The following is a 12,335-nucleotide window of genomic DNA, read 5'->3' as shown; positions in this document are numbered from 1 at the left end:
TATTTATGCTTTGTACAAGGCCAGTTACAGATATAGGCCGGAACAGAAGAACATATTTTAGGTTCTGCATAGGCACACACAGCAAATCCTGGACCTGATTAAAAGTCAGTTGCAGTTTTGCAAAACTGCAACTGATAGTGGTAGGCTGTTGGTAGGGGGGCACCCAGCACATAAAAAAGGCCACCCCACTTGCCAGATGACTTCCCAGGATGTGCCCAAACAAGGGAACAGCTGTAATAGGCCCGGCCCTGTTGTTTCAGGGGGCCCTGGCAGGGATTACAGATAATCAAAGGTCTTTCTCACTACTGCCTGCACTGCTGTATGTTCAGCAGAGATCAGGCAGGTATGTCAGGGTACATCCTAAAGAAGCTGTAGCATTATTGCCACTGGTCATTGCCAGTGCAATAAAGTTTGTTTTGTTTATTGCAGCAAGGTGTGGACCACACCGGAGCCAGGGCACGCAACAGATAACATAGAAGGGGGTAAATGTTGGGGCTGGAGTTATGCTGTGGAGACTGGGTCTTTCACTGTGGAGAGTATGGCTGGAGGGACACTGGGGCTAGCTTGAAAGAAGCCTGCTGTCAGACATTGTGGGGACTGGCTGAAGGAATGCTGTAGGAACTTAAGGGTTGGGGCCCACACAAAAAAAAAAGAAAAAAAAAAGGAAGAAAGAAATAGCTGTACAGAATTTGTGCTTCCAGTCCTGGCTGGTTATGTTGGCAATAGGTACATACTGCTAATGCCACCTACAGATGGCATAATCAGTGCAGTCCTAAGCTTTGCTTGATTTAGTCAAATTCATACTCATCATCAGTGTGTGTTTGTACCTGTCCTCTAGAAGGTGGAAAACATACCCCTCCTGCAGGTGTATATGCATATTTCTACAGCTCTGCAATGAGCTGCATTTGACTGTAATCACCCAATCCTTCCAGCTGCCAGATTGAGAACTGAGTAAATAGTCCTACAGTATTAAGCAGCTTTTTGCATTAGCCAAGCACCACGGTACCTATTTCAGGATCATTCTTAAACAAACTTGGAGATTTGATTGGGGGGGGTGGGGGGTGGGGGGGGGGGTGTGTGCTTACTTGCAGGTTTACTAGACAAGGGAGTCATTTACCTGGGAAGCACTACTGGCAGACTTCCCTGAACCTGTTCTGCATGCTGTACATAGGTGGAGATCTTTTCCAGACCTACTAACCTTGCACTGGAATTCCCTAATACAGAATGTGCAAAAGTACTATAAGCAATGAGACTTCTGACAGATACAAGAAGAGCTACCGCCTTGCCTAGTCATCTAGTGGTGTAGCAGCAAATGGGCCTCTGGCAGTGAGAAGAGGAGACATAACCAATCGTGACAGCAAATGCCATCTAGGTGTCCTGCCATGGGAAGGGTTTCTGGGAGGCATATTCTTTATGGTGACTTGGTTTTCAACCGGACTTATCTTGAGATTCAATTAAAACATAAAAATTGGGTAATTTCCAGTGAAAATGTGCTGATCTCTAAATGCACCCACTATCTCCCAAGAGTATCAAGAGAGGGGCCACTCGCAGATTGCATGCGTAGAGTGGGCCTGTCTGACTGACAGGCAGTCATTGAGAGGGAAGGATTCCAAACCCGGATACAGGGTATCATCGCGGTTTTCTGGGAGGGGAGTTACCACACAGACTTTATGGCCCCTTCCGTAGGTCAGCTCAGCAAGCAGAGGCAGCTGCAGATTCCTGATAATCAGGAATCTGCAAGTGTCCCATCTCCTATGTCCATCTCTGAATCAGGCTCTTATGGACCTCCATCCTGATTCCCTACCAAGGTTGTGTCTGCTGATCAACAGGACCCCAATAAATCTAAACTTTGCTCAATCCTTTACAGCATGTACAAATGCCACTGCCAACATTTAAGAGATCCCAGTTTAGAAGATGTATTGTATCGTAGGAAGGAAACTGTAAATGTCATAATAAACAATGTTTAAAAAAAAAAAAAAGGATATGCTGTATCCTGTATATTTCACATTACCATGCTACTACAGCTTCTTCCACTATCTGCACACATGTACCATTTAGTTTCTATATCCTTTATTTAACGGCCAATTAAACAACAGTTTATATTCTGTTAACCTGTGAATGCCCATTTGGTGTCCAGCTATGTAGGTGGTAGATTTTATTTACTAAAGCTTCTAAAAATGAAAAAAAAAAATAATAATAATAATAATACACGGTGCTGTTGCCCACAGCAACCTAGATATTAATAAACAGAAACCATTATTTAGAAGCTTTTAGTAAATCTGCCCTGTAGTCTGTAAATCCAGTAGTGAAGTTTATCAATTTACTTTCTAACCTTTACCAGCTCCACAATTGTATCATCTCTGCCAACATCATTAGTCAGCCAGCATTTCTACTCTTTATTTTGATATATTTCTAGTACAACCAGTTACTCTCCTAAATAACTTTCATACTTCCTTCCAGCAAATGAAAGTTTTGCCAATCATTCTTGATTAACCAGTTACAGGACTAAAGGCCAATACGCACTCAGCGACAAAGTAGCTCAGTTTTGTCGTTGGAGCTGCTTTCAGCTTGAAAGCCGCCCAGTGTGTACGGGGCAGCGATAAGCGGTGATCTGCAGGAGCCGGGTAGTGGGCTGCCTCTGCAGGAGCCGGGTAGCGGGCTGCCCAGTGTGACAGACACAGAGAAAAACATATATTAGCATATACAAAGTTGCAGATGAAGCAATATGGAGCTTGGGGTTAGAAAAAAAAAACTGCAGCCGCTACATCAGAGCACTTTTTGCACAGGTTTAGTCACACAGAGATGTACAAATGTTGCAAATTAAAATTGATCCATGTAATCTGGCAATGTAGTCTACACTTACAGTATTTGCCTTTTCTGTCTCAGTTCTGGAACCTGGCATACCTACAGGAATTACTTGCCACAACAGTTTATAAAAGGACAAATCTGTAGTAAGCAAAAGTAAAAAGTCAAACCACAAATTCTTACCTACTAATCACACTTCTTATATTTTTTGGGATTATTAAAAACAATGGTTTGCATTTTTAGGGTTAATTAGAAGGCCAATCTCAGCCAAATAAAGAGACTAGAATTTCACAGACACGTGATGCATCACTGTACAAGTGAGGAAGATTTTACATAAAAACATACAATTACCTTTCTTTGGTTTGTGGCTCTTCTGAATTTCTTCATTCTGTTCATATTTTGCCTCCTTTGCTTTCCATCTCCGGACTTGTTCTTCCCGCATTTTAAAGAACAGGATCTGTTTCTGTTCTTCACTAAGTTCTGCCAGCAGCTCAGGGTCAATGTACATATCAGCCAATATCTGTTTAAGCATGGCTGCTGCTGTAGTTATATAGACTTAAAAAATAAAATCTTGGGATATGACGCTGACTTCAAGTAGATTTCAGAATAAATAAAGTTATTTCCTGAGTGTCAAAGTTTCACAACGTGAGCATTCTATACTGGATCCATATGAATGTATTAATCTTGTAATAATGAACATTCCTGAAAAATAAAACAAACAAAGCTATAATTTAGTTTAACTCAAAAGATGCCAGAAGAAAAAATAAAATAATAATAATAATAATAATAATAATTTTATTTATATAGCGCTCTTTCTCCAATAGGACTCAAGGCGCTTAACAGATAGAATGAATGTAATACAGTACAGGAACAATAAGAATGAATGTAATACAGTACAGGAACAATAAAGTACAGAAAAGCTTTTCATAAATAATACTTAAGGGACTGAAGGAAACGCTTGAGTAAATAGGAAAGTCTTGAGTCTGTTTTTAAAGCATTCTAGAGTTGGGGTCTCTCGGACTGTGCGGGGAAGTGAGTTCCATAAAGTCGGAGCTGAATGGCTAAAAGCTCGACCCCCAGATGAATTACGGGAGATCCTAGGTACTGCTAAAAGTCCTTCATCTACAGACCGCAGTAATCGGGTGGGACAGTATGGAATCAGAAGTTGCTTCAGGTACCTTGGGCCTTGGTCATGCAGGGCTTTGAAACTCAGTAGATTGATCTTGAAAATTATTCGCCATTTTATTGGCAGCCAGTGAAGGGAGTAGAGAATGGGAGTTATGTGGCCAGAACGGGGCTGGTTAGTTAACAGCCTGGCAGCTGTGTTTTGTACCAGCTGTAATCGGTGCAGTTCTTTTGCTGGTAGACCAAGGTAAAGGGCATTGCAGTAATCCAAACGAGATGATACAAATGCATGTATGACTTTTGGCAGATCTTCAGATGGGATTAAGTGTTTGATTCTGGCTATGTTCCTCAGATGAAAGAATGAGGATTTGATTGTGGCTGATATCTGATGTTTAAGTGTCAATCCACCAAATAGAGCAAACAGGTTAACCACCCCAACGTTACTTTAGTTTCAGTATTATTATTATATGTATAATATAGGGTGTGAAGTCCAAGCATTACCCCCCCCCCCCCAAACACACAGCTAAAAGTCCAATTTGCTGGTGGGCTGTTCTGGCCACACAGAGAGTAAAGTCCAATGGGCTGATGGGCTGTTCTGGCCACACAGGGAGATTGAGGCTGGCCAAGCAGCACAGCCTCCCAGTGCTCGGCTTTGCTGCCTGGCACAGACTAAGGAGCTGGTTGAGAATCTCCATCTCTTGTTGCTCTGTTTATTTGTCTGATATACAGAGAGATGGGGCATGCTGCAAAGCCCTACCACTGTGATACATCACCATGCCCAGCATTCCCCAACAGTGGGGCAGATGTATTAAGCCTGGAGAAGAGATAAATTGGGAATAAAGTAAAATGATATAAAGCTCCAGCCAATCAACTCCCAACTGTCATTTTCAAACACAGTTCATTGGCTGGTGCTATATCTCCTTTTACTTTATCTCTTCTCCAGGCTTAATACATCTGCCCCACTACTGTAAGATGAGTTATACCCAAATCCCGGATCCGACCCGGCATTTGCACCATTTATACTGCGGTGCCTACTCGCAGTGTAAACGAAGGCAGGCTTGGAGATGACACTTTCAAGCACCAGGACCACTAATCACCCCGCCGGGACCACCAATCGTCGTGCTGGGGGCAAGCCCAGCACAAAGGTAAGCTGCTGGACTACCGCCAGCCCCGTGCACCCCCCCCCCCCCCCAGCCCGTGAGGTGAATGGGTGCAGCACACAGGCAACCATTCACCTCCTCCCTGCCTCCGCTGCTGTCTGCACAGTACAGCAGGGGAGGTTGTGCGTGCCCCCCACCTGACCTCCATACTGACCGCAGGACGCTGCGGTTCGGAGGCTGGGCTTCCCCCATTGATGTAAAGGGGAGCAGAGTCGGATGACTTGGCGTACCTGTTTACACTGCCCACTACCCAGGTCCTGTCTGTGTTCTACCCAGGTCAGGACATGGGTAGAAGTCTTGTGTAAAGGGACACGGCTTAACCCCTTTTACACCACCGCTGACCCGGGTCCACAAGGGAAAAGCACGGCTTTTTGCAGCGGTCTAACTTTAAATGGCAGCATTTTCTACTAGACAGAATACAACAGACATTGGAAAAAGACAAGCATGTAATCCTTATACCAACTATTTCAATATACTTTATACTTTCATCCTGGATTATGGGTTACCCAGCTACAATTGCTGGTCATTATGTATAAAAATATCATGTCTAGAAAGAGACCTTCTAGCTTATCCCAAAATAAATGCATTCTACTGCCAGTAAGGGCACAATCATTTTGGTAAAAAGAATTTAAAAAAAATACTTGAACTGGTTTTCTAATTTCTTCTAGATATAGTTAATTTGTAGATGATGCATTTATCTAAAAGTATCTTTATTATCCAAATTCATGTCTTCCCTTGCCTTTAAGTGCTTATAATTCTGTAAAATGACATATGCATTACTGTGAGGTGTATGGAAAGACTGTTCATCTACCTCTTTGTTAAGATGCAGAACGTGGTTGAATATATTTGGACATCCAAAACAAACTACAAACAATTGGAAAGGTTAAGAGACTGGAGTGATTTCCAAGTGAACAAAAGCAGCTTGTTCTCCAATAATGACATCATCCTCTGTGACCTTTCTGTGATTTATTTACACATAGAAATTGTTTGCCGGTAACCACTTGACCCATCTAGTCTGCTGTTAAAGATGACGTAGGTAGTAGATAGATGAATAAGGTAGATCAATATATAGATCTGAAGTAGAGAACATTTACATAGAAGGTAGACAGCCATCTGAAGTGGCTTCTACTTACTATTAGCAACTCGCCATGTTCCCAGGGACTTGTGCAAGTGCAGTAGTCTCTGGCACAATGCGTCTTCTGCACCGCCAGAGAGGGAGGGGTCCAATTGGAGCTTGCATACGGACCCCCACCTCTCCTAAAGCACCTGTGTATGTTTGGCATTATAAAGATACAAGCATGTGAACAACTGTACAATTAAACTATAGCATGGATTCTCAAACTCAGTCCTCAGGACCACACACAGTTCACGTTTTCCAGGTCACCCAACAAGTGCAATCATTACTGACTAGACACATTTTAAAAAGGTGGAGCTAATTATTTCACCTGTGAGGACAGGACTGACTTTGAGAACCTGTGAACTACAGGATATGAGAAACTAATTCTAGATTATGGGCCAGATTCTGTAAGCTTCAAAAGTGATAAAATGAAGAGTGATAAACAGCCAGCCAATCAGCTCCTACCTGCCATGTCACAGACTGTGTTTGAAACATGTCAGGCAGGTGCTGATTGGTTGGCTGTTTATCACTCTTCATTTTATCACTTTTGAAGCTTACAGAATCTGGCCCGAAGAGAAAAGAAAAACTACATAAAAAGCATTCTGTAAGTACAGTACACAAGGTATTAAGAAAAATTGTCAAGTAGGGGCATTTTTTAAGCAATCTCACTAGATCGCTACATGTGTAGGGGCAATAGCAATGCACTACCCCACACATCGCCAGGCTATTAAACCCTTCAGTGGCACTCCCAAGAATTTTCTGGGTTATGCTCCAGTACGCAGACTTGCAAACCAGTAAAATTCTCGGGAGTGCCACTGCCTGTGCTCCCTCCTGCCTGCTCCCCCCAGCTCTGTGCGGCATGACCATGTAATGTCACGCCGCACATGGCCAGGGTTCAGGGCCCAGCAATGGCTGATTAACAGGGGTATTTTTTGGGGGGAGCACAGACAAAGTCTCCTTGTAAAAAGCAATATTATTTATCTTATCTCATACTTCCCCATATTGAAACCCCATGTCAACCTGATTTTCGATCTTGCCCATGTCTACCTAATGACCGCAGTCGGACGTTCACGGCGCCGGATAAGCACATTAATTTAGCCCTGCAAGTAAAGTCTGCCTATATGGGTACTGGCTCCCGCAGTCATGGCCACCTCTGCTGATTACTATGACAAGCGGCCTAATGCTAGTCGGGCCACTTGTCATAGTAATAAAGGTCTGTGCCGCCTGTTGCCCACCTCTGATCTATCCCCATGTCGATCTTCTGAGGTGTCAACCTTGATGCACGTCAACCTTCCTCTTGTCGACCCTAGGACTCATACCCACTGATACAGTTGTTTAGACTAGAGAATTAGCTCATATTTCCTACGCTATGCAAAGATTTCAGAAAAAAAACAAAGAAGCTCCGACTTCCCACTGAGTAAGATAATCACCCTTATCCAAATTCCTGAGATTCCAGCACAAATGTGTTTTTGGTTAGTGGCCTTCCAGAATGCAGCCCAACCTTCACATGGAACACCAGTGACCCAATAGAAATACAACTGCATGACAAACATTATGTTCTTGTACGATATTATTATTTAAAAAGGGTTGCACAAATGTTACAGTACTGTACGTTCATGAAAAGATGATCACCAATATCTTACAGGGTCCCACAGAGTTGCCTTAGTTATGATCTCAGTGTTATCAATAAACCCTTCTACATTTTCTTATAACAATACAACATTAGCTGAGTCTCGCTCTATACCCTCCCACCTTTCTAGTATCCAACAGTACATGGAGACCTGTAAGCTCTCAAAACTGGACACAACCACTGTTGGCAAAGCATCGGAGGTTGGGACAGGAGTTACAAAATCATGTCATTTTGGCAAATCCCTGACCCCATGTTTAATGGTATGATGCATGGTGGTATATCCAATGCAGATATTATCCACTCCACTAGAGGTGTAATATCAAAGCCCAGTAAAGACTTACCCATCTTTAGACAAATATTGTGCAAAAATCCTGACAAACCGTTAACATTCTTATTTGCTGCATTTTATTGGCCCAGCCAGGTTGGATCTGCTCTCACTTAGCATGCACCAGATAATTACTGTAAAACATTGCAGGTACATCCAGTGACAGATTCAGGGAGGGGGGGGGGGGGGGGGAGAGAACAGGGCACGTGCCCCCTTTGTCATTTCTGACATAGCTCATTTTGTAGCCGAATACTGAGGCTTTCCAACGAGCCCAGCCCCACATCGCCAGCCCCCCGGGAACCGGAGATACCGCTGGACAAAGCTGGAACATTTTCCCCATATGAGAACATGGGACCCCACCCGATTATGACGGCTGTGTCAATTGGTTCCAGAGATATTGCGGGCAAACTGATTTTTTAATTTCTGAAATGTAATGCCATGGCTGTTCATGTTCTGGTCAGATTTATCTGGAACCAAACGGCCCAGTTTCACGTGACTAAAATCATTCCAAGCCCACTCAATGATTAAACGATATCGCCGGTTAAAGGGGGGGGGGGGGGGGAGCCGCCCCAGCCTCTATGAAGCTGCTTCGGGAGAAGACCCATAGAAAAGTATTGCGTATTATCATCCCCAGTACTGCGCATGACCCATTTTTAGGGTCCCACAGCTGCGCATAGAGAGGCATCCCGGAGGGAGGGAACACTTCCCAATGGGACTGCCTTGAGTGACTGGCAGGTCAGACTTCCAATAGGAAGTCACTGCCAGTCACAGTGTAGCCAGTGTATATAGTAGTAGTAGTAGTCGTCCTCAGTAGTGCTGTCGCCAGTAAGTTTTTAGCAAAAAATAAATAAATCAAAATGTATGGTTTTTGGAATAATTCGGATAACGGATACTCAACCTGTACTAATTGGTGTCACATGCATTAGGTTGACCTGTTACTCAATACATTCAGCAGCATGTGTCTCTTATTCTCAGAAGCAACGGAATTTCTTTATCGGTTTACCAGTTGGCATTTAGATAGCAAAACCACAAGGAGTGTTGACAATGTTCAGGACTGTATCTTGAAATACAGTAAAACACTATGAAAACTGCTGCCTTTTATCAACTGAGCAGATGTTAAACCCCCTGTGTGGTTTAGGTCAGATCTCCTAGTTTTTGATCTTGTCCCATGTTGTTGTTGTTGTTGTTGTTGGAATGTACTTGCCTACTTTATGATGATTACAAATGTCTAATTGCAGGAAGTATGGAGTACAGATTGTGAATGTAATTACCTGTTTTATTGAGCAGCCATGGAAGTCTTGTGATGCACTTTAAGGGCTAATGTCTGTAATCAGCCTATCACCCATGCCAAGTCTTAGTAAGTGTTGCTTTGTGATGTGATATCAGAGTGGCTGGTGAAAGTATTTTTTATCTTGGAAATTCAATAGTTGGTAATGTACTAAGCCTTGGAGAGTGATAAAGTAGGTAGAGGTTAAGTACCAGCAAAATCAGCTCCTACCTGCCATGTTACAGTTTGTATATGAAAGATTAGGAATGGTTGGTAGTGTTATTTCCCCTGCATGGACATTCAGGAACCATGATCCTTTCACTAATGAGTGTACCCTCTTTGGCTTCCAGCAACAAGTTCCGCAGATGTCAGTCCCTGACTGTATAGTATAAGCCAGTGGTCTCCAACCTTTTTTTTGCGGTGTGAGCTACAATACAAAATAAACCGCCTGAAGAGCTACTAAAAAAATACAAAAAAAACATCCTGTTGTACCCAGTCTGTATAACTATAAGTGTTTAAAAAGTTTGTAATGACTTTATTCCACGTCGGCGTGGAGCTGAAAATAGAAAGTGTGGCAAGCGCAGCGAGCCACCGAGCCCGAAGCGTGGCGAGCCCCGCGGATACCTTCACAGGTATCCGCGTCCCCTCGCGGGCTTCACAGGTATCCGCGTCCGCTCGGCACGCTTCGGGCTCGCCACACTTTCTATTCTCAACTCCACGCTGACGTGGATAGTGGGGGTATGAAAAGGTCGGAGGACGCGTACCGCCGCCGCTCGCCACGCTTCCGGTTGACGTTGATCATGGGGCGGCGCTAACAATTGGGGGGGGCCCATTTCACACTTCAGGGTGGCTATTTGGGGTCTGGTCGGTCGCATCGCATGCGTTTTTTTGGCCGCATGCGATGCGACCGATGCGATTTACCTTTTACCATTCATTTCTATGTGAAATCGCGGGCATCGCATTCCATTATAATGGCATGCGATGCCCACGATGGGCGCCGTTCTAGGTAACAAGTACCGAAAAATTTTATATAGATGCCCATTTCTTAAAGCAGCCAACATTTACTTTTCTATCTGTGTATACAGTAATTAATCTGAATTGGTGTAATGATACATGATGCATACTGCAGGCTTTCTTCATGAGTAACCACAGCTCCTAGACCTACTGTACTTGTGAAGCTTGCACTTGACTCACCCCAACGTTTTCAGATCAAAGAGAGTTTATTATTGTTCCTGTTTGCATCTTCATGATGGATTTCAAAGTTTCAAAAGCTTAGGATATTATTATATTCCTCTTTGCATCCATCATGAAGATGCAAACAGGAACAATAATATAAATAATAATGCAAACTTGCAGTGCCAGTTACACAATGCCCGCCCAATTGTGGTGCCATTCTAAATAATACTCTGTCGGTACTTTGTGCACGCACCAAAAAAAAAAAATGGCCACATGGGTTGCGGCCAATGAAAATGGGGGTGTGATGCTAGTTTGCATTATTATTATATTATTGTTCCTGTTTGCATCTTCATGATGGATTTCAGAATTTCAAAAGCTTAGGATGTCACGTCTGTTTTGTGTCCACATATACAAGTGTCGCATATCAAATTAATCAGCACAGTCACCCGCCATATTCTAGCCACTTCCCAAGGCAACCACTTTCTCAAAATAAGATGCAAAAAAAATAGGATTTTGGGTACCTACCGGTAAATCCTTTTCTCGTAGTCCATATGGGATACTGGGTTTCACTACTATGGGGATTGAGACCTCCGCAGGAGAGACAGGCACATAAAAGAACTTTCAGTGTGGGTGCACTGGCTCCTCCCCTCAATCTCCCTCCACTAGTCAGTTAATGCAAAAACTGTGCCGAAGGAGAGCATGTGAGGAGTATGTGATAATGTATTGTGGCGAGATTCATCCAGCACACCCAAACGAACAAAACAACACATAAAAAAAAGGTGAATCCTAACAACTTCAGAGGACACCTGTAACTAGAAACAAGTCTATAGACATATCCATCCTATAGGAAACAAGGCAATAAGCCTAACAATGAAGTAGGATCTGACAGCAGAAAAGCCGCACCGAGGCGGGCTCCCAGTATCCCATATGGACTACGAGAAAAGGATTTACCGGTAGGTACCCAAAATCCTATTTTCTCTACCGTCCAATGGGATACTGGGTTTCACTACTATGGGGAGGTCCCAAAGCTACCAGAAGGGGCGGGAACGTGCGGAGTCTGCTGTAGAACCGCATTCCCGAACTGGGAATCCTCCCTGCCCAGGGTGTCAAACTTGTAGAACTTCACAAATGTGTGTTGCCCTGACCAAGTTGCAGCCCTGCAAAGCTGCATAGCCGACACCCCTCGAGCAGCAGCCCAAGAGGTACCTACAGACCTGGTTGAATGAGCCTTTACTGAAAAAGGAAGCGATAAACCAGCTGATGCATAAGCCTGTTGGATAGTACATCTTATCCACCTGGCAATGGTACGCGTTGAAGCAGGTAAACCCTTCTTCTGCGCATCATAAAGCACAAAACGGCTGTCCGTCTTACGGATCCTAGCTGTGCGCTTGACATACCCCTTAAGGGTGAGGACCACATCCAGGGAATCTGGTATATCCGGGTGTGCCGCGCTCGAAGGGATCACAATAGGTTGGTCTAGGTGGAACCCTGACACCACCTTTGGAAGGAATTGTGGTCTAGTCCTGAGCTCCGCCCTATCGTTGTGGAACACAAGGTAAGGGCTCCGACATGATAAGGCCCCAAGCTCGGACACCCTCCTGGCCGAAGCTAGAGCCAACAGAACAACTGTCTTCCAAGTGAGGTGTCGCAGCTCAGCCTCCTCCAGTGGAACAAACCGGGCTGATCTTAAGAAAGTAAGAACTACTTCCAAATCCCATGGTGCAGTGGGA

General features: G+C 43.9%; 1 protein-coding gene across 3 annotated transcripts in view; it reads right to left on the bottom strand.

The window, feature by feature from the left end:
- SH2D4A (SH2 domain containing 4A) overlaps window positions 1–12,335 on the bottom strand; it is an 82,607-nt gene that overhangs the window by 56,897 nt on the left and 13,375 nt on the right. For all 3 annotated transcript variants that reach the window (XM_083175320.1, XM_083175338.1, XM_083175329.1), the window contains exon 2: window positions 3,157–3,507. In XM_083175320.1, the coding sequence (XP_083031446.1) occupies window positions 3,157–3,337 (181 nt within the window). In that variant the 5' untranslated portion in view covers window positions 3,338–3,507. The remainder of the gene's footprint in view (window positions 1–3,156; window positions 3,508–12,335) is intronic.

Source organism: Crinia signifera, chromosome 1, assembly GCF_055691185.1.
Source record: "Crinia signifera chromosome 1, ASM5569118v1, whole genome shotgun sequence".
NCBI lineage: Eukaryota > Metazoa > Chordata > Amphibia > Anura > Myobatrachidae > Crinia > Crinia signifera.
This window is presented reverse-complemented; position numbering and strand designations above follow the sequence as displayed.